The sequence below is a fragment of the Lissotriton helveticus genome, chromosome 8, assembly GCF_964261635.1.
Source record: "Lissotriton helveticus chromosome 8, aLisHel1.1, whole genome shotgun sequence".
Lineage (NCBI taxonomy): Eukaryota > Metazoa > Chordata > Amphibia > Caudata > Salamandridae > Lissotriton > Lissotriton helveticus.
In genome coordinates, this window is record NC_136069.1 from 775,951,708 (window position 1) to 775,978,793 (window position 27,086).

The 27,086-nt window shown below is 45.3% G+C and overlaps 1 protein-coding gene across 1 annotated transcript in view; it reads right to left on the minus strand.

The window, feature by feature from the left end:
- LOC144773802 (uncharacterized) overlaps positions 1-27,086 on the minus strand; it is a 3,430,469-nt gene that overhangs the window by 60,530 nt on the left and 3,342,853 nt on the right. The window contains exon 17 of the mRNA XM_078658904.1: positions 8,114-8,221. Within this exon, the coding sequence (XP_078515030.1) occupies positions 8,114-8,221 (108 nt within the window). The remainder of the gene's footprint in view (positions 1-8,113; positions 8,222-27,086) is intronic.

Below are 27,086 nucleotides of genomic sequence, written 5' to 3' on the forward strand. Positions count from 1 at the left end.
GAAGGCTGATAGCCAGAAACCGGTCCTTGGATGCTTGATTCAGGTCTGGGAAAGACATGGCTTGGTAGTTCGGACTGGACTGTTCCCATGAGGCACAGGTTCAGAGCTGATTTGCATATAGCCAGTGTCTAACCCAGGGTGGTGTGGAGTGCAAAAAAACGATGGATTTAGGCCCAGATCCTTGTACTGGGGTGAATGTATGACATTGTTCTACATTCTGTCCATCAACTGTGTTTTCTGCAATTTCACCCCGAGTGGGCTGGGGATGCTCAGACGTGAGTCCCAGGCTCTCCACACCACTGGAGTCAAGCTATCCAGGCTGATGAAGGCTGATAGCCAGAAACCGGTCCTTGGATGCTTGATTCCGTTCTGGGAAAGACATGGCTTGGTAGTTCGGACTGGACTGTTCCCATGAGGCACAGGGTCAGAGCTGATTTGCATATAGCCAGTGTCTAACCCAGGGTGGTGTGGAGTGCAAAAAAACGATGGATTTAGGCCCAGATCCTTGTACTGGGGTGAATGTATGACATTGTTCTACATTCTGTCCATCAACTGTGTTTTTTGCAATTTCACCCCGTAGTTGACTGAGGGCACTACTTTTGCTTTTAGGACTTTCAGAATGGGTTCAGTGGAAGGGCTGTGTAGTCTTCGGTTGAGACTTCTCAAGCTGCAGATGATTTCGGCCCCTTTGTTTCTTAGATATTTCAGGTGAGCTGATGGTTTTGCCCCTTCCATTAGCCTGAGATCCAAATAGCTATAGCTTTTACAAGAACTGATTTGCAGGTCACCTAGGCGCCATTGAGCTGTCTTTTTCGGTGGTATTTTCCAAATATAAGGATCTTGGTCTTCTCCTGGTTTAACAGTAGATTATTCTTTTGATTGAATATGTGTAGCACTTCTAAGGCTTTCGGTAGACCTGACCTAGTGTGGTCCAAGATTACAAGGTTGTCCGCGTATTGGAGGATTTGAAGCCGCACATTCCCCAACTTTGGTATAACTAGATTTGCCCCCTCTAGGGCGTGACCCAAGTCGGAGGGGTAGATGTTAAAAAGTAAAGGGGAAAGGACATACCCCTGTTTGAGACCGTTATTAGTTGGGACCTTGATTGTTATCGACGATTGACTGGTTTTGATGCGCACCCAGGTCCCTTCGTATAGAGCAATTATCGCCTTTAACAACTTTTGAGGCATGACCCAGTTGATGAGTTTTCTACATAGCTTGCCACGATCCACTCGGTCAAATGCTGCACTATAATCTTCAAAGCAGCAGAACAATGGGGGTTGAGAGGGCTGAGTCGCGTGTCGGGACAGATGACCCGGTGCTAGGATGTTGTCTATGGTAGAGCATTGAGGTCTAAATCCGGGGTGGAAGAACGGGAGAATATTGTGATCCTTTACCCAGGTTTCTGATTCCTTCAGCAGCACTCTGGCGTATGCCTTTGCTTCTATGTCTAGTAGAGCCACAAGTCGATAATTTGGGGGTTTTGTGCGGTCACCTTTTTTATGAATCGGGAAAAGTATTGAACCTTTCCATGATGATGGGACGGTGGCCGTTTCAAAGGCATACTTGAAGAGTGGGGTTAGCTGGTCCACCCAGAATCCATGTGACACTTTGAACACTGCCGTTGGCACTCCGTTAGGACCCGGTGCGCCGTCTGTCCTCATTTTCTTAATCAGGTTGGTTATCTCTGCCGTGTTGATATCTGGTGTTTTGTCCTCTTCCTCGGTTGCTGGAGGGATTTGTTGTTCTTGGGTATCCGTCTTTTCCTGGTCTGTTGTGTACAGTAGCTTTACATAATTAACCCACTCGGCGGCTGCCACCCCGTTTTCTTTGCTTTGACCGGTGTGGCACAATTGTCTGATGTGTCTCCAAAGTGGAATCTGACCCTTTTCTTTGAGCAGGTTAAATATTTTCAGCCACTCTGCCTCGATTTTCTTTGTACAAATTTCCCATATTTTCGTGTTGTGTTCCCTGTGAAGCGCTTTTATTTCCAATATGAGGTGCTTTGTGGCTCCTTTTCTTCTCACCTTCAAGGCCTTTGAGAGACTCCGTTTGGTTTGCTCTAAGTCCCTAGAGTTTGGTTGTAATGAGTGGTTTTGCGGATGGAAGACCTGAGCTTTGGGGATGCCTCCGACCTGTCCTAAAACAGATTCATAGTTCCTCGAGAAGTTCATTCCAGGGCTCCAGGGGAGATGCCAACCTTCTGTCTGTTTGGCACTGCTCTTTGTTTGTGACCCACTCCTTGAGTACTGGGCTTAGTTTTGTGGACCATTTATTTCTATTCAGTACTTCATGTTGTTCATCACCTGTTGAAGTGCCCAGTGTTCCGGGATGTTTTGCAGTTTTCCCGTTTATCTCTAGGGTGACTCTCAATGGCCTGTGATCACTTTCATCCCTGTTTCCCACCTCAAAGTCATTAAAGTGTGTTCGCAATTTTTCAGAGATAAAGATGTAATCAATTGTTGCCTTATCCCTGAGGGTGGGCAAGGGAAGCTATAGAGGGTCCACTTCTTTCATGGAGGAGTGGGGGGAAACCATGTTGTGCTCGAAAAGAGGCTGTTGTAGAGGCGCCGCTAATGTTATGTTTAGAGGATTCCTTGTACCATCTCCCAGGTCCCTGGTATTCATGCCCCTACTATGATTGGAAGATGTGAGGCATATTTGTTTATAATATAGTCCATTTTTATAGTTAATGCTTTTAGTGCTTGCTTTTTTTGCCGTGTAGCGGGCTTTATATAACAATTGATTATCAACAGTCGAATTGAGATTTTGTTGTTTTTAAATCCGCCGATCAGTGCTGCCTGCAGGTTGGGGGAGTTGGTTGCTAGTGATTTTACCTCTATTTTGCGGGTATGATTGATAAAAATTGAGAGCCCGTCTGCTGCTCTCCCAAAGATGTTGCTTTTTATTGCTGCGGTGTGAATCTCATAATAGCCTGAGAGAATTAGGGGTTTGGTGGCCCATGTCTCCTGTAGGCACAGTATGTCATTTTCTCGGAGATATGTGCATGCTGCTTTGCAGCTAAGCAGTCTTTTTAACCCTGCGACATTCCACGATAGGATGGACAGAAGAGTGTTGTTTCCCGCTCTTCTATTCATGTTCGGATAGCTGGCTGCCTTTATACTGTTAGATGTGGTGTCGAGGGAACAGGCCTCAAGGACCGTTCAGCGTGTTTTGCATTGCGCTGTGCTTTGGCTCCGTATGGTACACAGCTCTTTGCTCAGCTGAGATTATTATCTTGTAGGCGCTGTAAAGTCTGGGTTCCATGGCAGAGCTTTTCCCTGTATGATTAACTGCAGTCCCCCTTAACACCAAATAAACCTCCTTTATTGGCGAAGTTACTGCTAATACATATGGGTATTTCTCGGGTATGGGAAATGCTATGTCAATGCCCCAAGCCGCCATTTTTGCTATTTCATCTGTTGTGAGCCCCACCTGGGCGTGGCGACTCAACCCGATCGAGGTTGATTCACCATGGGAGTCACTGGTTAGACTCAGAAACTTAACCCAGACTAGGTCATTTGACTGTATTTCCGTAAGAGACAGGATGTGCTTGAAAAGTCTGAGTAAATTGCCCCTGTTTAAGATATCATGTTTGCCTTTGATGAAATATCTGGGGTGAGAATCACCTTGTGCGTTGTTTTGCTGACTTGGTTTGCTTTACGCTGTTTGTTTTGGTCTCCTTCCAGGATGCTTGTGTTGTGACTAGAACCCGAAGTCCCTTGGCAAGGTTCTGATTGCTGGGGCAGACTTTGGATGGGCTGCGCTGCTTGATCATTGCTTTTCTGCCAGCCCGGGGCTGTATGCCCCTTAAGTATGTTGGCCCTGATGTCGGGTTCTTGATCCTTAACTGATCCCGTTGGTTTTCTGAGCTCTGCCTTCTTGTTGTTTAGTACATGCGGTAAATGGACTGTTATTGCCGGGCCTGTTGGACTTTGACAGACCTCCCTGTGGGGGTTTGGCTGAGTGGGACTATCCCTCCCTTTTGTGTTGCCCAAAGCGGCTGGAGCTGTGCATATTGAGTTAATTGGAGAATTATTTTTTGTAAAAATCGGGAAGAGACTCCTTTTTGCCGTAATAATTTGTGAATTTTGAGGGTGTGTTGGTAATAGGAGAACACGTTTTTGTGATGCCTTAACTTTTTTTTCCTGTTTCTTTAACTCTTTCTTAACCCTCCTTGAAAGAGGTCTTCCTTCCTTTTCTGGTTGGAATTGTTACCCTCGGTTTGCCTCCCTGGGGAAGAAATGCTAACGCTGAAGTTACAGCTGGGCGGACTACTGAAAGGTTTGGTGGATACCAAAGGATCTGTGTCTTGGGATTTGTTGTCAGTTTCCCCGTATTGCCTCTTGCTGCGATACCCAGCAGGCTTTCTGGGTTTAAAGCAGGTGTGGAGCTGCTCCTATTACTTGGGCCCATCTTGCTTCCTGTTTGAATTTTTAATGATTCTACCAAACCTTTAAGGATTTCTGGCAGTGTTGCCCATGTGTCCATGAGAGCTGCGCAGAAGCAGATGCCGATGCTGTTATTCTGGATCTCGCTGAGCATGTTCTCTAAGAAGTCCACCTTATTGTTCAGCTCCGCTAGTCGTTGCACCATGGTAGATAAAAGGTCGATTTGTAACTCCATTTTCTTCGATTGCCAGAGCACTGACCTGGCCATGTTTTGCACTGTTTCCCCAGAAGGAGATGCTCCTAGATCATGAATGGCACTGCTCTCTAAAGATTCTGGATTTGGGAGCTTGGTGTGGGGGAAGGAGAACGCCGGTTGTCGTTAGAGCTTCAGAAGAGATTTGGAGTCAGCTCCAGTGTGCTTTGTAGATTAGATTCCAAGCTTAGGAGGAATGTAGGGGATAGGTATCCCGAGTTTTGCAGCTGCTCTGACACACCTGTTTTTATTAGACCAGATCCTTTAGGTGCCCGCGGCGGTATCTGCGCCGGGGAGAAAAGATTTGGTTGTTCCAGGCAGTGTATTTGGGCAGTCACAACTTGTACTGGGTTTCTGCGAGTTAATGCAGTGCTGTCATCTACTGGGTCGCTTGTGTGTCTGAGTTCCTTTCCGGATGAGCGTCCTGGCCCCGAGCAGGATTGAGAACGTCGTCTTTCAGTGCTTGTACTTCCTATGTTTGTACTTTGTGCTTGTATAGCAGGGAGCATGTGATGGGACTGGCTCCCTGAACTGTAATCCGACCCGTCGCTAATCTTGGCTCTTGTTTGATCTACTATGGCTGAGGTGCTCTCTGTATTGGGCGGAAGTTTATATAAGAATTGTGTTATGAGGCCTCCTGGCGGCGACTTTAAAAAGAACTTTTTGTCATGTTCTGCAATCCTTGCATTCCTTAAAATTCTGGGTGATACTTTAGACTGGTGTGGTGGCTTTGCGTGGCCGTTTTCTTGTTGCTGAGTGTTTTTCCTTCTCTTTTTTTGTCATTCTTCTGTGGGGATGATCTGCTTATCAATAAGACCTGTGTGCTCCTTACAGCTTCCTCCACCGCGCAGCTCTCTGTGGGGGGGAGGTGCTCCTTGCTGCTCCTGACGGTGCACTTCCCTCTGTTGGGGGGAGGTGCTCCTCACAACTCCCACCTCCGCTCTGCCCTCTATGTAGAGGGAAAGATACGCTTGCTTGATGTTGAAAGAGTGCTTGGGATCTTGTTGCTAAGGACCCTTTGCCTGTCGCCTTGGCCAGCCGCTACTGATGCCTCTGCTGCTGGACTCGAACAGCCGGTCTGCGGCCGGCCTGGCTGGGTGGCAACGAGCGCTCCTTCCCACCGCCTTGGGGACCTGCGGTGTGCTGCTCGTAACTGTCTGCGGCAGCCGCCTCTCCCCACTCCCAATTCCTCACCCCACCACTTCTTGATCCTGTGATGGAGGTACTGTGCGGTTAGTCCTGGGGCTTTATGAGAATGCTCGTCCCACTACAATTGTCACCTTCTGCTGAGGCAGTTTATGCTGGCAAAAGATTGGAGTCTGGCTGGAGGAGATGTTTGCAGCCGAACGAGCAGGCGTTTGCCAATATCGGTGGCGAGGCCCGCATAAGCTCTGGCCCCTACCCACTCTCGGCTTGAATCCGATCCTCTCTGTGAGTGGGAGGCTTCCTTCCCACCAGGATTCACGAGCCGACGGCGTTTACCTGCAGAGGCTGCTGAACTGGCTGGTCCTTCGCCGGTCGCGTCTCCAGGCTCCTAGCTCTGAGCGAACGCTCCTCCTCTGGCAGCTCCCTTCACTCGGAGACGAGCCGGGGAAATGGATCGAAATACCAGTGTAGGATGGGGGAGGGGGGGGCAAGGAGCGGGGAGCAACGAGGAGCAACGAGGAGAGCCACAAGCTGATCCTAGGAGCCAGGCAGGCGGCAGCCGCTCAACGCGCGCTACACCAATGCAGCTCAGCACAGCTCAACTCTCCTCCCTCGGCTCCGAGCCCCCGAATGCCAAGCTGCTTCCTCCTCTAGCACCTGGCCCCCAGCTCTTATGGTTGACCCCCAGTCAGTACCCGGCTCTCAGCCGGAAACGCTCTCTCCCCGGCTTCGCAGCGAGCTCCGGCAGCAGCGGTGTTCTCCGCTTCGTGTCACAGGAGCAGAGCCGCGGGATCTCAGATGTTGCAGGAACGCCTCTCAGGCACTCCAAGTCAAAGTGCATCATGTATCAGGCAAACGTTGGGGGTAACCATGCAAGAAGGGGCACTTTCCTACAAAAAAAACCCAAACAAAAGAGGATGGGACTAACCTTTCCCAAGAAAGTTTAAGTGGAATAATTTGGAAAGGCCATCTGCGTGGCACGGGCAGTCCCAGGTCTATGTTCACTGTGAAGTTGAATCCCTTTAGGGAGATGAACCACCTTAAAAGTTTTGAATGTTCCCCTTTTATCTGCATTAGCCATCTCAGAGGTCTGTGGTCAGTTTGAACAAGGACTGAGTACCAAACAGGTATGGTCTTGGCTTCTTCAGGGACCAATCCACAGCAAAGGGCTCCCTCTCAATGGAACTCCAACACTCCTCCCTGGGGAGTAGCCTTCTGCTTATGAAAGCAACAGGTTAGTCTTGCCCATACAAAAGGGGTCACTCCTCACACAGTTCCTCAGCTCTTCTTCTTGGCAGGGTCCTCTTGTTTCAAGAAGTAATATAAAGTCCTGAGGTTTAAGGTCTCCTACCTATACCCCATTTTCTCATTGTTCTCTTTGTTTCAAGGTCTCTGAGCTTAGTACAAACCAGTCTGTCCGCTCTGGTTTTTAACATGTGAGGAAAATTATAGTGGAAATACGTGAGTATCTGATATAGGTTTTGTGTGAAGAAATCAAAACCTATGGTGTCTTTGAAGTTTGGATCACCTCGGGTTGGACTTTTGATCTGAAGAAGTCCTGTGTGACTATGGACGAAACGTGTAGGCTGTTTTTTCTGGATGAGTTAATTCTGTCTTGTCTAATCATTTGAAGACGTTTGAATAAAGACAACAAAGAATTAATAAGGACGTGAAAGTTTTCATTATAAACAAGAAGTATTGGTTTTGCTGTCTCACATATTTGAGATGTATGAAATATGCTTGAACATTATATAACTCTTGAAAATTGTATTTTTTTATTTCAAGGCATTGTGCTCCTCAACTTGTGTAGTTGCATTTAATCTACAGACCCTTGGCACATGTAGCGCTGCTTTACTAGGGACTTATAAATTAATTTAATATGCAAATTTGGGCATGCCAATATTATCGTGTTTGGAAGAAGGAGCACTTTAGCAATGGTTAGCAGTGGTAGAGTGTGCAGAGTCCTAATAAAAATAAAAATAAAAATAAAGATTTCAGAAAATGTAGAGGAGGAAGGCAAAAAGTTGAGTGGTACACTACCCTAAAGCTAAAAAAAAGAATTAAGTCCTTGTGCCAAGCACTAGCATGTACCAGCACAAACTGAGCACTGGGCCAAAGAATAACGGCGAATCAGTGATGCATAACTCAGGAAGTCTCTTGCTTTTTAGAAAGTGTAATCTATTTTAAACCCAATGTGTATGTAGCGTAAGCTCAATAACAACACACAGGTCGTTGTTAATCACATTTACACCACCTCAGGTTAACTTTATAATGTTAAATTTCTAGAGTGAATGTAAGGGAACGTTAACAAATAAATACAAACCTGGTGGCTTTTGAGGCTGCCGTGTCATAGCGATCTCAGCATCAAGCTTTTCATTCCATTGCAGTGGATAATCAATATTTTCATCATAGTTCTGTCCTCTTGGTGCTCCTACAATTCAATGTTAGGAATAGTCCACAAAAATAAATGGTAAACCAGTCGCCATATTGTATGCAAAAGAGAGAATGACTACTTTTACAATAAAAACAGTTCATTCAGTAGATATTTAGAGCTTCGTAATAGATACACAGGTGTGACCTGGAGGAGGATACATATTTCTCGTCATGCGAAACAAGGTAATTACACACTCCTCATGGCTAAGTTCCAATGAGGTGTGTACATGTATTTTACATTTCTGTTAGGGTGTCTGCTGTGATTTTCAGAAAATACCTGCAACAATAGGCTACAAATGTAACTTCTATGTCTTTCCAGAATTAAATGAACAGCTTTTATTGAAATAGAATAAACTGAAAGAATTCTGTCATCTTGTTTGTTTGTAGACTTCTTCATACCCCCGATGAGGACATGAAGCGCTACAATTTGCATCAGGTTTTGGCATCTCTTCGGAGTGAATGTTAAATTGCGTGTTGCAAGGCATGGCAGACCTTTCTAACATCAAGAGAAAAATCTCCAGAGACATCAGTTAGTTTCTTTTCCAGAGGCAACCCCCAGGTTTTTGGGATTTGTTTCTGAAAAAGGTTACTGATGGAGTCACAATCCCATGGCTGCCTGCTAGGCTTTCAGTTTTGCTGAAAATGCATCTGTCGCGCCAGGATAAGCATCTTGGGCAAAGACATCTCCTCCACACAGGCTTGGATCTCTAAAGAGGCAGGTGGTCCTCTGCTTGCAGTAAATGCCAGAACCAAGCAGACATGCTGCTCGCCCACTCGTCAAGCGTTAATTTAGCTCCTTATGTTATTTCTTCAGGATATATTATTGACTGGACAAAACAGCTATTACATGATATTCATGCATAAACTGTATCTGAGTTCCTAAAGCTTCATTGCCCTCCAAACTTTTAGACGCAACTGACAATACACGTTACCAGGTCTGCATTGTTTAGCCGGAGTTCATTACTTCATTAGTCCATGGCACTCTTGCCAACAATGTCACTTACAACATTCTTTTCAAAAGACACCACAAAATGGACTACATGTCTGTCATATTATTAAAGGTAGGCAACACATTCCTTGTTTTTGTTTTGGCCGGCATGCTGAAAATGGTTATGTTATACCAAATGGCTGAGCTTTAGAAATGTTAAAATGATTAGAATTTTTTGGGGAAGAACACAGAAGCATGATATTTGTATTCTATTTCATGTTAAGTATAAGGATGACAGAAAACGAGTTAAGTACATGTAACTTAAATTATCCTCCAGAATTGGTATTTTTCATAGATTTACCAGCTTGAATAATTCCCCATTATTGAAGTGGGACTCACACAGTACCTTAGCAAAGCAGCATGTAGTAGTATCATCAGCTATAATGGCAATAGAGGGTTAATTTAATAGCCTGTCTACGCCCCTTTTTATAAAAGAACCAGACTTGACTATAAACAATGAGTCGACAGCACTCTCTAGAACATACCCAACAGAGGTTCAATTCCTCAGATTTTCAAGTAAAAGTGAAAACCCATTAACTTGATGTATATGGGGAGCCTCAAAGGGGAGAAGGGTGTGTCGCACAATGAATCTATGAAAGATACTGATACTGGATAACTAGAGTTATAGATAAGTAACTCGTTTTCTTATCCAGTATTGGATCTTTCATAGATGCATGTGCTTCAATCAGCATAGCAAGCAGTGAGTAAACCTTTGGTAGCGTTATTTCATCCTTTTGCGGATAATTTGCAGTAGTATAAATGAGGATAACAAGAATTACATTAATATTATGATTAATAATAATAGTAATAATACTTTCATTTAGTAATGCATGAACATGTAAATATAATATGTAATCAGAAAGCATTGAAAATCACAGAGGCTCACCTCATTGAAATAGATGTCGTAGCACTGCCTGTCCGACCGCTACATCACTGCTGTGTCCTAAATCAAGACAATAGTGCTGCGTGAAAATGTGTACACTCTTCCACGTTGCAGCAGAACAAATCTTCTCTGAAGGAACACCAGCGAACAAGGCTATTGAAGTGGAGGCTGCTCTTGTAGAGTGTGCCTTCGCATTAGATGAAAGTGGTTTGCCCACTTTGGAATGGCAAAATTGTATAGTTGCGGAGATCCATCTCGCGATTGTTGCTTTAGTAACCAGCCTGCCCTGCTGAGTCTGCCCATAAGCAACAAAGAGCTGCTGTGACTAGCGGAACTGGTTGGTATGATGCAAGTACAATATAAGACATCTCTTTATGTCCAATGTGTAAAGCGACTTCCTGCAGGAGTAGTCGGATTAGGAACAAAGGTTCCTAGAATAATTGGTTCATTAAGATGAAACTGTGTGGGCACCTTAGGTATACACTTTGGGTGAATCCAAAGAATACCAGTGGCGTCTGTAAAGTGGATACAAAGCTCTTGGATTGTAAATGTCTTAATCTCACTCAACCTTCTTGTAGATGTCAGCGCAAGAAGAGTGGCTATCTTCCTGGTAAGGAATTTGAGGTCTGACTTATGAATCAGTTCAAACATTGGTTTGATGAGTTGGGAAAGAACAATGTTAAGATGCCACTCTGGTGACAGAGGTCGTACCAGAGAGAATACTTGAAAGAGTCCTTTCATAAATAATGTTATTATCCTTGTGAAGCACAACGAAGGAACCCAAGAGGAACGCCTATATCCGCTATAGCTGCAAGATGTACTCTAACAGACAACTATACTAGGCCTGAACGTATGAGAGAGAGAAGATACAGTAACATTGTTTTCACGTGCTTCTAGAGGATGTAAGTTGCGTTGTTGACACTACAAACAGAACATTTTCCACTTTAGTCTGTAGAATCTATTGGTTGATTCTGCTCTTGTACTTTGTAGAATATCCCATCATTTTTGGGAACGTTTACATTCTGAAATTCATCGAATTCAGGAGTCATTCATATAATTGGAGAGAGTGTGGTTCCAGGTACCTTGAGCTCGGTAAGCTATTACTGCTGGGGCCATTGGGGAGCTATTAGGATTAAGCAGCATCTCTCCCCTTTCATCTTGCTGAGAACCCTCTGAATCACGGGGATGGGGGAAAGGTTAGGCCTATATCCAGGACCTTCTTATCAAAAAGGCATTACCCCATGATCCCAGGAGTGAATGCCAATTGGCACAAAAGGGGCTGGTGATGAAGAGGTCCAGATGTGGTTTTCCCCAAAGGTGAACACTTTTGTTCAACTCCTGTTGGCCTAGCTCCCATTCTAAGGCTCTGCTGGGCATGTTCCCTAAAGTATTGTTCGTTCCTCCAACATGCTCAGGCTTGAGGGTGATGTTGTGAACCATAAGCACGTGCCAATGGTTCTGAGCTTCTAGGGAGAGAGCCAAGGACCTTGTTTCTCCTTGCTTATTTACATAGTGCATGCTGCTGGTGTTGTCTGTACGTACCAGCACTGACCATCCCTGTATGCAAGGCAGAAAAGCTTGGAGAGTGAGGAAAATGGTATTGAGAACTGGGTGGTTTATATGCATGGACTTTTGAGATGCAGACCACTTGCCCAGGATCTGTATATCCTGAGGATGTCCACCCCAACCTTTGAGGGAGAAATCCATTGTTATGATGAAGTCCGGTATCAATGATAGAAATAGGATGCCGGAGGCCCTTGGAAGTGTGTGATAGATAGGTCCCAAAGTTGAGAGCTTCGACCATTTTTGGTATGATTTATATGAAGTCAACAAACTATCCATCTGTTTGTTTGCATTGGAGTTGTAGCTCCTCCTGTAAAGATCTTGTCTTCAGACTTTCTAGGGGCATGAGATTGACTGCAGATGACATCATCCCCGGTAATGATTTGTTCAGATGAACTGAAGAGGACCTTTTTCTGGAAAATTTGAGAGCTAATTGGTGGAGACCAAACCATATACCTAATACGTGGATTGCAAACTGCAATTGAGAACGGGACGGGGACTGAAGGATTTAGAAGAGCTTGGGGAACCAGGAACCACCCAAGGTAAGTACCCAGGAATCCAAAGGAGGCTGTGTGCAGAGTGGAAACAAAGCAGCGTGTTCAATAGAAGTCAATGGAGAAGTCACAGCTGCAGTTTTTAAGAAAAAGGACCCTTCCCAGATGAACACAAAGAAACCTTTTGAAGGAGGGAATGTTGGAGATGCCTAAAGAACCAGGTTACATGCACCAGAGAAGCTGGGTGCATGGGGTGAAGTGACTAGGAATCTCTTGCGGATGACCATGGGTGAATCAGGAAGAAAGGACTCTGGAGAAGTCTGCCAATATGCCTGGTGGAATCTAAAGAAGGATTCTTGAAGAAGTGAACCTACAAGTAGAGGAGACAGAGTCCATTCCACTCGGAAGTGACAAGGAGGCACAGAATCACAATGCCCACCCTTAGCAGGACGTTCAGAAGAGTACACGAGGACCTTGTCGCTGCCGCTGTGGGGACCCGGCGATGCTTTGGAAGATCAGGAGCTTTATATGAGCTGTCCCATATCGGATGTTGGTGTCCAGGTGGTCGGTATCCGGCAGGAGAACAAGCAATCCTTGGTAGCCGAAATTGGCATGGAAGGCAAAAAGATGCAATTGTTGGAACCACCAAGGTCTAAGGAAATCATCATGCACAGGTCAGTCATAGCAGGTCCCGAGCAAGCATGGGATCCCACCAAAGCAGGAGTAAACCCTCAAGAGGACCCACAGGCTAAAGGCACAGGAGTCGCAAGAGTATTTCAGGCAGCTCACCAAAGATGGAGGTCCAAGATTCAGGAGATGCAGGGAGGATGATGTTCTTCGAGGGATGAGGTGCTGGAGGGAGGAGCTTCTTTCAGCCTGAAGATCTCTGGAGTGCAGAGCCAACTAGCCTTTGCAATGACAAGTTGACACAGTGCACAGGAGTTTGGACCCAGCAACTCTGACAAGGGATACTGTCTTCCAAATTGCAAGGACAGGACAGGTCTCTGGGGAGCAACAGATCCACCACCTGTGTTGCTGAGCCATGGGGAAGTCCATAGGACAACAGGGCCAGCACACCAGTCAGCTTAGATGCGGTGCCTGTAGATACAGGGGGGTGACTCCTTCACTGCAAAGAAGATTACTTCAGATGTCCTTGATCCCCACGGGTCCCAGAACAGCAATTCCAGGAGCAGCAGGAGTCTTCCTTGAGGCAGTCTTGGTTCCAGGCGAAGTCCAAGTTTCCAGACAGACGCAGATTGTCTTGGTTTCAGAGATGAGTTTTGTTCCATGACGGAACTGAGGATCCACCCATGTGCGAGCCCTTAAACGACCAAGGAAAGAAAGGGTTGTAACAACTCAGGGATCCCTCTCTGAGGAGGGGCTGGACAGAAGCGGGAACCAATGGTTCCAGAACTGACTCAAACCTGGTGTATGCAAGGAGGGCACCAAATATGCCCTTCAATGCAGTCTGGTCGCGCTGGAACGTCACTCCACCTCAGTCCAATACACTAAGTCCTGTCTTGGAGGTGGTCATGCCTCCCTGTGACAGGGAACCTATTGTCCTACCTTCCTCTGCTCAAGCTCAGCTCAGCAGCATCAGGGCAGAACAGTGTCTGAGGTCGGCAGCAGCACTAGCTTGCTTGCAGACAATGAAAGGCTGTAACCGGGAGTACAGAGGGCTCCTCCAAGGTGCTTCCCAGTACATGGAACCATACCTCCAACACCAGAATCGGAATTGAGGTATGATTCCAACATGTTTGATATCAAACATGACCAGGTTCAGCCGCAGCCATTATGATGTTATATGTCTTAAAATCTCTGACCCCAATGACAAAGCTTGGATAATCGGCTCTGGAATTTGTAGGGGTGTCCTGCTCATACAGGGACACCCTCACACTTATAACCAAGCACCCTGCCCACAGGACTGAAGGGCCTACCATAGGGATGACTTATAAGTTTTAAGTACAGTGAACTCAGATATAACAAACCTTATATCTGTTGTGAGAGGTGCAAGCACCATCGTACACAGTTTGCAATGGCAGGCCTGTAGTCAGAGTTTAAGTGGACTCCCATGGGTGGCACAATACAAACTGCAGCCCATGTAAGACCCCTTGTCTACCTATGTCCTGGGTACTTTAGTACCATGTACTAGGGACTTATAAGGGTACACTAGTAGGCAATTGTGGAGGTACGAAAGTACTTACGGAAGCCATTTTGAGAGAGAGAGCTCCAATGCTGTGGTCCTGGTTAGCAGAATCCCAGCAAACTACTGTCAAAACATACTGAAGCCAGGCAAAAAGTGGGGGGTAACCATAAAGGAAAGATCCTACTTTCCTACATCTGGTATCCAGGATAGAGCCTAGAAACACTATCTGTTGGCATGGGATAAAGGGTGACTTTTGAAGGTTTAATGTGAGGCTCAATTTGTGAAAGAGGGCAATGCAATCTTAAATGGACTTGGAAGCTCGCATCAGTGTTCGTACTTTTAGGAGCCAGTCGTCCATGTAGGGAAACACCCGATGAGTGCGTTTCCTGAGATTAGCTGCAACTGGTGCCAGGCATTTTGTGAAGATTTTAGGGGCAGATTTGAGGCCTACCAGTAAGACCTTGAACTGGTGGTGGATGCCGACTACTGTAAAGTGAAGGTACTCACAATGTTTGGAGTGAATTGGGATATGAAACTATGCATCTTGCTAATCGAGGGTCATGTAATCCACATGTTTTAGGAGAATGTGGACGTGTGACAGAGCAACCATGCTGAACAATTGCTTCTTTAGCAATTTGTTGGGTACTCTTAGATCCAGAATGGGTCTTCACTGCCCTGATGTCTTCTTGATAAGGGAAAAACAAGAGTGAAAACCAGTGTTCCTCTGATTGAAGGGTGCTCGCTCAATTGCACCCTTGGTGAGCATGATGAGGGTCTCTTCTCATAATAAGTGAAGATGGGTGGGTGCAAACCCCTTGGAGGACTGTTTGGAGGTGTTTGTATGAAGTTGATGTTATGACCATAGGTCACCAGAACTATATTCCAGAAGGAGGAGCCCCAGTACCCCTGGTAATCCATGACCACTTAAGCCAGTTCCCCTTTCTCAGTTAGGAACTGCATACTCTTCGTATTTACTTGAAATGTTTGCACCCAGAGGGAAAAGTGAGGGGAGGATCTGGCATCCGACTGAGGTCACTGTTTGTGTGTGACGTCTCTGGACTGGTTGGGTCGCTTGCGCTGAGATGCTTGTCTTGAGAAGGTGGCAGTAGGTGGAGGGCGATACTGCTGTTGTCTATAGGGAGGTCTAAGTTGCGTTTGATAGGGTTGATATCGTTGATAGCATTGATAGGTTCCTCTGTATGAGGAAAAACTTCTGCCACAAGCTAGTTGAAAGGGACATTTACAAAACTGCAATGTGCCCAGGGTATCTTCCGATCCTCTGACTTCCGATCTTCAGACACAAGTTCTAATAATACTTCGAGGTCTGACCACAGTTGTCTATTGTATAAGTCAATAATGGCTAAAGAATCAGTCGCAAGAATAGAAAGGACAGAAACTGTGGAGAAATGTGTTCCAATGTTATCTAATCTTCTGCCTTCCTTGTCAAGGGGAGCAAAGGTTGGAGTGGTAGCATTCTTGGAACAACAATGTGCCGCTTATGAGACCACTGAATCTGCTTTGGAATGTCCTATGAGGCAGGGGAATCGTTAAAACTTAGAAGCTTTGTACTTCTTATCAATACATGCTACAATAGCTGCCAAGGATGCCAGAGTTTTCATTAGCTTGACGCCCTCTTCCCACATGTGATCCATTATTGGGATGGCGCAAACAGATTTGCGTACTTGTTCCTAAAAGTCATACAGGAAGCAATGGATTGCTTCACAGACATAGGCAATTCAAATCGCGGTGCGTCAGTTTCCATCAAATTGTGGAACCCCCCACTGTTCACAGGAGGGGAATCCAAGGTGTGTGGTGCTGGCGGTGGTGGAGTGGGTAATACATAGTCATCCCACTCATCGTGAGTTGGATGGGTGTCATGAATCTCAACCTCTACCCTGTCATCTTCAGAAGGTGTTGATGGATCATCCCTGTGCGGCAAAGCAAAATTAGAGGCAGGGTCATCCTTTGTGTTGCAGGCAGTGGAATAGGCTTTGGAGTGGAAGGAACCTGTGCAGCAGACAAGGTTGCGCATGTGGCTCCTGTGCAGCATCCAGGAACCTTTTGCCGCAATTCTACAGCATCGCCCGCAAATCTTGCACCAACAAAAAAGGTACGGTGGAGTAGGCGAATTCTCTGGAGCATGGAAATACGAATAATGATGTTTGGCATGTGGATTATAATAATAACCATTGCAAGATTGCTCTTCCTCATCTTTGTCTTCCTGACACTTAACATTTAATACAGACAAGCTATGTGCGTCTCTATATGGCCCCTCATCTTCCGAATTATCCAAATTATCAGGTAAATGGCAGGGAACATGAGGAGACACTTTGCTAGGGGAAGTGTCATGAGGCCTCAGAAAATCTTTTGATACTTGTATTGTCATCAATGGTGTCATTGACAAAGTCATCAGCGAAGGTATCAACCACGATAATTCCGTGGACAGTGGCATCAACAGTTTCATTAACGATGTAGTGGAGGACACCAGCTTTGTTGACAGTGGAGCTGATGACGAGAACATCATAAACAGTGATGTTAGCAGCGGCAGTAGGATTGTCGACGGTAAAGCCGACTTTGTAATCGTCATCGACGAGTAGCGATTGGTCAAAGGAATGAGTGCATTGATAGCTGAAGTGGACTTTGTCAGCGTTGTTGAGGGTGTAGAGGAGGAAACAGTGGTGATCATCATTGTAGTGCTCCTTGACAATAGGGAAGTTTTATTGGATGGTACCTTCCTAGGTCTCATCGTTGACGGTTCTGAAGAGGTATGCGGGTGATTTGAAGACTTGGTGGCAGGAGTGGTAGGCTCTGAGGTAGCACTTTTTGAGGAGAATTTTTGTGTTTTCTTTTCTGAATGATTTTAAAATACCCATGATGGGAAGTTGTTTGTGCTTTTCTGCTTTCTTCAAAGGTCCCCATGGTCCTGTGATCCTTCCCTTTTATGAGGATTAGCAGAGGTGTCACTCTCTTTGCCTGAAGAAGTCGTTTCTGACCTCTGGAACCACAATAAAAGTCTGGCTTCTCTGTCCTGCAGTGTTTTTGATGAAAAAGGGGAACATGCCTTGCAATCCTTCACTGTATATTGAGAGGATAAAGGCAATAGAGTCATTCTTTATGTGGGTCGTCCACATATAATCTCTTCTTCCCACAAGATCTGCAGGATCTGAAGAGTCCTTTTTTGAAGAATCAGACACAGTGACATTTTCTAAATAGCCAAAGAAAACGGAGCAGAGCTTATGGAGACTCCCTTCAATAATGTGCAGTAGAAAATCTAAGGAATTGAGCCTCTGTTGGGAATGTTCTAGAGGGCAGTGTCGCCTGATTGGTCATAGTTCAAGTTTCGTTCTTTTTAAAAAGGACAGATATAGGCTATTAAACTAACCTTCTATTGCCACTGTAGCCTATGATACTATTACATACTTCTGTTTTGTGCAGTAATTAACAGTAATTACACTAGAGAGAATTTCTCCAGACATCCAAGCTCCATTTACTACGCTCAATCTTCACCCTGTGCACAGCTCTTCACTGACAGCCCACTCTCTGCAGACTCCCACCCCCATTAGGTGTCCAAACCCCTCATAAGCAGAGACTTCATCTTGTGTACATCTGTCCACAAATAGTCCACTTCTTCCACACTCTTAAGTTCCATTAGTTGGCCGGGTACCGGTAATGCACAGCTTTTGCCCTGTGCACAGCTCTTCATGGAGAGACTAGTCCCTTCCCTCACCCAGAGCCCATTAAAAGCCCATTAAAGTCCCTACTAAACACTACCTTTGCCTTGCAAAAAACAATTTACAGAAAGGCAAGTACCTGTACACACCAAGCCCCATTAAGTGGCCAAGCCCCTATTATGCACGGTCTTCGCCCTGTGGATAGCTCTTTACATAGAGACAACTCACTCCATGCACTCACATCCGGTTATGGGGATAAGCCCCGAATACGCAGAGCTTTCACACTGTCACAGCTGTTCATGGACAGCACACTCAAGCCCCATTACACAGACAAAGCCCTATTACGCATAGCCTTTGCACTGACCTCAGTTGCTCACGGATAGACTAATCCCTCACGAAACCCATGCCTCATTACATGGCCACACTTTTATCATGCGCAGCCTTCACCTTGTGCACTGATTTTTGTGAAGAGGCCAGTTCCTCCAGGCATTCAAGCCCCAAAGAAATGGAATAGTTGTGCTGTCTCAATGTACTGGCACACTTTGTACAGCCTGCTGTCAACATAAGCCCCCTCGTTTTATAGTGCAAAGGTGTCTAAGTCGTGCTCCAGATCATTTCTGTGGAGAAAGGGGTTCTTTCGTCCACATAACATATTCTTTATGGCTATTTCCTCTATGCATGTGTAGTGTTAAATGCAGCATCTACACAAAGAACAAACAAAGAGAAATTACAATGTTTCTTCTCTTAATGCCATTCTCAGGGCAGAACAGGATTTTGTCAAAATGTCAAAACTAAAGTTTTTGTAGATATGGATTTGTGTGAAAATCCATGAGTGGATGCCCAGGAATGGCCATACACCACCCATGGAGCCCATATTTGACTCAAAGTAATGCACGTAGTGCATTGCACTACATTTAATTACTTTTTGGATATCAACCAACACAAATAGAGATTTTTGTTGGTTTATAAATGTTAACTTCAATATTGTGTCAGGTCAGTGTTAAAAAAGTAACACAAGCCTGAAGCAAAATCGTAGTAAATCTGACATAAATCTATTGTTATAAGTGTTTGCTTTTCAGTTACACTGATAAGAATAAGCCTAGGTCGCTATAGCAGATTATTATGATAAAGCAACATAAACAGACACACATGATAAACAACATTACATTTTTATATTTTTAAACCAAGGAAGATGGTTATAAGAAGAACCTTGTTTTTGAAAAAGAAAATTATTTTTTATTGTTTTGAGGGAATTCGACTAAAAAACAGAAACAAAATGGCATCAATACTTGGAGATTGACTAAAAAACAACTTTATCCACACTTTTGCTTGAAAACCAGCTTATCTCTGGCCGCCATACTTTGTTCGCCCATAACCTTTTTCCATTTTGCACAACAAATCACCATATGTTTGCAGGCACTGATGGTGTTGGGTTAGCTCTGGAGTGCTTTAAGTGGAACACATTCACGAGGTGCAAAGGATGATCCTGATGTTGAGGTGGATGCCTCCTCAGCATCATGCTGCTACTATGCTCTTGCAAGGCGTGTGGGATGCATCAGCGTCATGTGCTTCCGTATCCCTGATGCTCCATGCGTGTGTTGTTTCTCTGTACTCTGTGAGCAGTCCTTTCCACATATTCAACAGGTCATGATTTTTGCAGTAGGTTTCATCTGCCCTAGAGGGATGCTGAAGAACTGCCACTGCCACGACAGGTGGTGGAATGTTTTACTGTTCTCCATCAAGTTCTTCCCCCTCCTCGCCTAATGCCTTTTAAGGAGAATGAACTAAAAGAAATTCCAACTACAAAAGAAGTAGCAGCACATGATCTGTTAAGAGCCAAGTGATAATCCCTATGGAGCAATACAAGGTGACATCTTTTTTTAAATGGAGCAAGGCAGTGATTTTAACCAATCAGAGGTCTTTCATCTGTGTGTTATGGGTTCCACAGTACTCCTGTGGGACCGCAACATCCAAAAACAAGACAACTTCATAAAACAGCTCAAGAGATCCTGTGAGAAAGAAGATTATTAACTGGGCTGGATAGTAGCCGACCATAAGTGATAATAACATTATTCTTGTTCGGTCCAGTAAAGGGTTCAGCCATTTAAGCCTGAGCTCAACCTTAGGTAGCGATGGAACACAGCAGCAAGGCTTAACTTAAGAAATTTTATAAACCATTTAGGAGTACCATAACAGTTAAAAAGTCAAAAAACACAACACAGTGTAAATTGCATCCCCATTTATAGCAAGCATTTGCAATGCAATCGGTCTCGCCTTTGGGACCTTAAAAGTATTTAGTGTTTGTAGCACATTTTTGTAGGTGCAAAAACATTTACTGTTATTATGTGCATGAAGCAGTGAAAGGGTGCAGTACCACAGACTGTCGCTAGGGCTGCTTGGGACCTTTTTTGGTGACATAAGGTACTACACCCTGAAGCATGGACAGGGAAAGGGTTTGGTGCAGTGGTGAGACCTGCACACTGGGGAGCTGAGGATCCGTGTTTGAGTCTGGTGTCAACTCAACATCAATGTTTGACCTAGCATAACGCCACAAAGCCTCTGATATGACTCAGTGAGTTAAACGCTCACTGCTGAGTAAAGCAGTGGTCTGTTAGTCACAAGTTTTATTCCGGGGTAGAAAAAGTCTGTCTTCCATCCTTTCAAAGCCATTCAATAATTTGCTTGCCCTCCACTTAATGATCCTGTGCCTCCCCCTCACCCCTTCTACAACACTGCTCGCAGACCCCCACCATACCTCCGAGGACACTGCTCATTTTGCTAATCTCCTCTCCCCACCCTGTTTGGTTAAGTTTCACAGGATTTGTAGTGCAGTGCCCTCATTCAATCTCCTACCCTCACCCCACTTGCACAATACTGCTTGCCCGCTCCCACTACTGTAGCATGAGCAAGTCCTGTTCCATTATGTCTATGGCAGAGGATACTATGCTGTCCAAAGAATAAATTCTGGATGACAAAGTCGTTAACCCATTGTCAACTACAGTGAGAGTTTTCTCTACAATCAATTTCTTATATTCGATCTGCAGTCTCTGCTTGTGTCGCTTTCCAAGCTTCATTATAAATGGCATATATACTAGCATATATAAAATGCTTATGATGCTGTTTCGCAGGACCCTGTAAGAAGTCCCTTAAATCAACGCCATCTTTAAGTAAAGATAAGTGTTGTTTTACCTCTGTTATTGTGAATTTCTGTAGCTAGTCAAGGCACAGTTTTCCTACACTGTATGTTGTTACTATCCCTGTATGTTGTCTCTGGACATATCTTGGATCTGGCCTAGTGAATGTAAACCCTTGTGTCTTATTCAGGAATCTATCTTGACAGTTGTTTGTGTCTGTGGGCCAGATTAACCATTTCTTCCAATCAGGATCAGTTCTGTTTTTAAGTATAATTGATTTTACGTCGACCCCTCCTTCTGAAGTGTTTTTACTATCAGGTGTAGGTGTAAGTATAGACGGTTTGCTCAAATCTTTTATCTTTGCTAAACCAAGACAGGATGTCTGTTGCACAGTGTCGTTCAAAAACATTATTTGTTCAGGGTTAATCCAGGCTCGAAATAAAGCTTCTATTCCCTGCACTTGCCAGTCTTTTGTGCCCTAGACAGTTTTTGTTTTAATATTGTCACTCCAAAAGTCAAAACCTAATGAGGACAGCTGGGCATAAAAAGCTGCATTATAAATTTGCTTAGTATTAGTCAACATACTTTTCATTCTTGTCTTATTAACATTTTTAAAGTAAAATGTTTCCGGATTTGAGACAATAAAACCTGAGAAGTATGGACATTTTTTACAAAATGTTTTTGAGCTACTCTTTGAAGGCGTTGGACAATGTTCCCATTGTTTAAAAGTATAAACATTTCTAGGGTTTGTAGATTTGTGCAAATAATGATGACCATAGTGATTATAACAGTACATTTGTTCATAATCTGATGAACCTTATAAGTATTCATGTTTTGTAAATTTTGCAGACATTGCTAAGTCTGACATCATATTATTAATAGTATCAAAGTCCCAAACATCAGAAAATGTGCAGGGTGAAACAAAGTCACTCAAGGAAACCTTGAATTGATGTGGAATCTTCAACAGCTCTGCAGGGCCAAAGATGTAATAATCAGTTCTGTCCCATGCTATACCACCAGGTATAGAAACGGCTGTGATGTTCACTGATGTCAAGTCTCTTTGTTCACGATGAGATGATTTGCGTGGCTTGAGGAGTAAGTTGATGTTCTTTCTTGTTGTGTCCATGTTACTATATCTTCCATTTATCAGCATTCCCAAACTTAATACAAGAATTAGCCAAAGTAGGAGAAAAAGTACGCCTAGCACAATCCAAAGTTCAACCCATGGTGAAACCAGATAAGTTTTTCCAAGTTGAAGAAACAGTACTTGTTTTTTGAAAGTTCTTTTTGCTGGTGTTGTTTCAGGCTCACTGGGATACATAGAAAACTTATCAAAGTTGCTGGGACTGGTGGTTCCCCTTCAGTGGTCGTTGGTTTCTGTAATGTGTTGCTTTGACTTCTCCTTGTTTCATTTAAGTCCTGCAAAATAGCCAAATGGTCTTTGATATCAAAAGGTTTTTGTTCTACCACTGAAGTGTGACAATCAAGGTCCTGGACAATCATTCTAGTACCAAAAAGCATTTCATATGGAGTGATTCCACCCAGCGAATTTCTTGGCAGATTATTTAGACTACGTTGGACATTTATTAGATGTTTTACCCACCCGTCACCCGAGCCTAAAACCGTAGTTGTTATAGATTGCTTTATGTCCTGTTTTTTTCTCTCCACTACAGAATTTCCCTCAGGATGGAATGGACTAGAATACCGCAATGCAAAGCCCAGATTGGCCATGGCCTCCTTGTAAGCTTTGGAGCTAAACGCAGGACCCTGGTCAGAATGTAGCGTGCCGACTGCGTATGTGCCAATAAAGACTCGCAAATCTTTTCTAACAGTTCGGGCTTTAGCCGAGTGCTGACGCCACATCCAAATGAATATGTCCTAATAGTTATGGGACCGCATATGTCCATAGGGACGTCTGCGTGTAGATAGTCTAATGCTGTCTAACAACGGTGTCTGTACTGGGCTGACTACACTGTAGTGAGGTATCTGGCGGCGTTCTTTGCTGCAATCTCTGTTACAGTCATGGCAATTAATTGCAAATTCATGAATGTGGGCATTCATCCCTGGCCACCAGTATGTCTCTTTTGATTCTAGTATAGATTTTGAGATCCCTTGATGTATCAGACCCTCTCCCAAATGTGCTTCGTGTATCAAAGCTACTCTACGTCTCCTGTTTGGAATTACTCTATCCCCCACTCCAGGGATTCGAGCAAAAGGAATGGAGTTGGCATCAATTATGTATGAATATTCGAGTGGATATTTTTGAGGTAACTCTGCACTGCTGCCTTTGCTTGTGGCATTGACAGCTAGCAATTTTTCGCTGTCTATTTTCGTTTTAGAACAAGTGATTGCAGCTACGGAAGCCGTTTGCACAGCTGCGTTCGCGGCTTCATCAGCCAATGAATTCCCTGCAACGTGAACGCCATCACGCTGATGACTCAGTGTATGGATCACATGAGTCTTTTGTATTTCTTTCTGTAGTTAAACGACTTGTTCCCAAAGCAACTATGCTTGATAGTGCCACCTTTTGCTTCTTTGAAGCCGTTTTGAATCCAATTCTGCAAGTATTCATTGTAAGATTGAACACAGTAATACGAATTGCACACTATGAGTGTGGGGAATACGCGATCAGTATTTTCAAGCGCCATCTTGAATGCTTGTAGCTCAGCTCTCTGAGCTGTACAATCTCTGAATGATTGTGTTTTTGTGACCATGGGTCGGAATTTACCATCGCGGGAGCGACCTTTAACGATTGCGCGTGCAGCACTATAAGCTTGTTTACCCTCAATTGCGGGGTGTGCTGATCCATCTGTATAAATTATACATTCGTACTGTTCTAGAGGCAGAATCTCAGTGGGAAGAGGACATTCTTGTTCGTATTGTAGAAATTCTTGAGATTTCAAATAGGGGTCAAAAACATATTCAACGTCTGTTGCAGCAAGAGAGTTAACCCAGTGTATCCATCTTGGATGTAAAGCCTTTGCATTCGGAATGCTTGCTTTTGTCACTGCCTCTAAAGCAGGTACAGGAGTAACAACCATTATGCGTGTTGTTGCTATCATGTCTGTTTGCACTGAACGCAACATTTCTGAGTGTTTTTGAGTCCAATTAGTAGTTTTGAAATCAGGTTTGATTAATTCATAGAGAGGTTTAACCCTTTCTGCGTAGTTTAGAATGTAAGTTCTTCCGAAATTTAGGAAACCTAGCATTGACTGTAAGTTTTTCAGTGTTTTTGGAGGTTGGAGCAGCGCAAACTTTTCTAAAAAGATTGCTGCCAGGCTTTTGCCTTCACTTGATAACTCGTATCCTAGAAAAAGGACGTTGAGGTGGGCAATTCCTGATTTCTTAAAGTTGAATTTATACCCTTCAGAGGCGAATCCAAGTATAATGGTATTCACTCTGTTCAAGTGCCTGTGCAAGTCATCGTCTGTTAGATAGATGTCATCGACATAAGATAATGCCTCATCAACATACGTTTGTAGTAACTCTGTTACTCTAGCTGAAAATAACCCCTGACTATTCTTGAATCCCTGGGGGAGATGACAGAAGTGACCCTGTGTCCCCATAAATGAGAAAGTGGTCAAGTACCTGCTTTCAGGTGCAATGTTTTGACAGAAGAAACCGTTAGAAATATCTAATGTTGTATTATATTTTTTACGCACAATGTTATTCATTAGTGCTGCACGGTGTGCATTTTGTACTGCAAAGGTTTTGCAACAAGAGTTTAAATGTATGTAGTCCAAAACTAGACAATATGTATTGTCTGGTTTGGAGACCGGAAACAAAGGATTATTCATTGACGAGTGTTGGACCTGGCCCTTTTTGGCAGGTTCACCCCGAAACTTTTTGCTTTTTCCTAGCCTGTTTCTGGAACCTGGTGTTGGTGATTTTAGGCCTCTGTGCACTTTTTCACTGTGGTACAGTGTAAAGTGCGTGAGCTCTCTGTGTATGGGTGGTGAGTGACCTGCCCTCCCATAGGAATGCATGGGGAATATGTGTGACCATGGTAGTTCCTGATATGTGGGGAGTGCAGGGTCGAGTTTGGTATGTGCGAACTCGTGAGACTGAATGCTGCGTAATGGTGTATGTGGCATGAATGTGTCTAGTGTGGAAGTGCCACTTCTGGACATGGGTGTGCGTGTGTAGTGAGTCTGCTGGCACGTGATTGGCTGGCGCCGGGCTCCAGGAGTACCTGGGCCTGCTTGTGGATTGACTGTCTGGTTTGAGGATGTCAGGGGCTGGGGAGCCCCCAGGAGGTTGTCTGAGTCAGCCCTTGGTTGAATGACTGAATCTGCAACTAGGGAAGTGGGAGGATAGCACCTGGGAGTGAATAAGGCTGTGCCTGCCTGCCACAATGCTGGCTCCACCTCCCGCTGGGCGACTGTCACCTCTGCCCCTCACACTGAAAGGAGTTCCCTATAGCCAGTTCTAGCTGGTTCTCACACTGCCTGGACCCTTTAGACAAAGGATTTTATAGTATCCAAAGGGGCTGTGTCCCCTTACAAAATGTTCTTGTTTCCTACTTGAATCTGCGAGGGGCGTGCTGCTGCTTGGGCCCAGGGGAATCCCTGGGCCCTGCCCAGCCCCTGGATACCTGATGGATTGCTGGAGGACTTCTTCCTGGGGGCCCTTTCTGCCTGGCCTGAGGATGGCTGTGAGACTTCACTTGCCCTAGAAGCCTTGTCCTGTAATGCCCTGCAGCTGCTGGGACCCTCCTTGCTGTGGGGATCCTTTCTGGGGCATTTTCGCGATTCCTGGGCTCCCCAGCGCCTCGTTGGCGCTTTATCCTGATTCCTGGGCAGAGCGCTGTCGTTGTACCGAGGAGGGAAGTGCTCCTGCCCTTGGTGCCCCTGAGCTTGCAGGTGCCTACCCTGCTTGGCGCCCGATTCGTGTTATGTTTTATTTACGGGTGCCACCCCGTTTATTTAATTAATTATCGGGTGCTCACCCCGTTTCTCCTACTATTTTATCTGGCGAGGGTTTTTCTGCCCCTTCCCTTTCACCGCCGACGCCCGAGCCATTTGGATAATGGCCGCCGGAGATGATGCGCTGTGATTGGCGGGCCGCGGGAGGCTCGCCCTGGAAGGCCGCGCTCTGATTGGGCCGTTGCTGAGGGCCTGGCCGTGGAGCCGCGCTCTAATTGGTTAGTCCCCCCCGTAGAAGCTGCCGCGTCAAGAAGGGCTCGTCCAGGAGCCGCGCTGGGATTGGCTGACTCCTCGAAGAGCTGAAGCGTCACAAAGGGCATGCTGTGCGAGCCGCGCTGGGATTGGTCCAGCGCTCGCATCTCATCCTGAGAGGTGCCGCCGCTGGAGAAGTGGTCCATCAAGCCCTGAAGCGCTGCGTGACTGCCCGCCTGCACAGAGGAGCCCCCGGTGAGTGACGCCCGTAGTTGAGTATCGGGGAGGAGGGCGTCGGGGCACATTGCCGGTGCCCGCCCCTCCTCTACAGTGTGGAGAGCCTGTTGAGGCTCAGGGGGCAGTTTGGTGATTGAGCCCTGAGAGGCTCAAGCGGCCCCATGTGTTGACGAGCCCCGAGAGGCTCGAGGGGGGCATGTTTGATTCAGAGCCCTGAGAGGCTCCAAAAGCCGGCACTTCGTGTACGAGCCCAGAGAGGCTCGCGGGGCCTTATTTGTTGAGCCCTGAGAGGCTCAGACCGGCCCATTGGTGTTAGGAGCCTAGAGGGGTTCGTGGCCGCATTGCTTGGCTTGGAGCCCAGAGAGGCTCAGGGGCGACCTGTTGTTCAGAGCCTGTGTGGCTCCCACGTGGCCCCATCATTATTGTTCACAGCTGCCCAACAATTAGTGGGCAGCTGCACCGTTTAGGCCCCTGACTTTTGGACTACAGAGCGTCCTAGCCCCATCAAGGCCAGTTGGCCTAGGGAATTCCACAGGTGGTGGCTTATGTAGGTTTTGCGCAATTGTGTGGTTTTATTTCACCTCTGAATGTTTCTAGGCATCATGTGTTTTTGCACTATTGAGTTGTGCT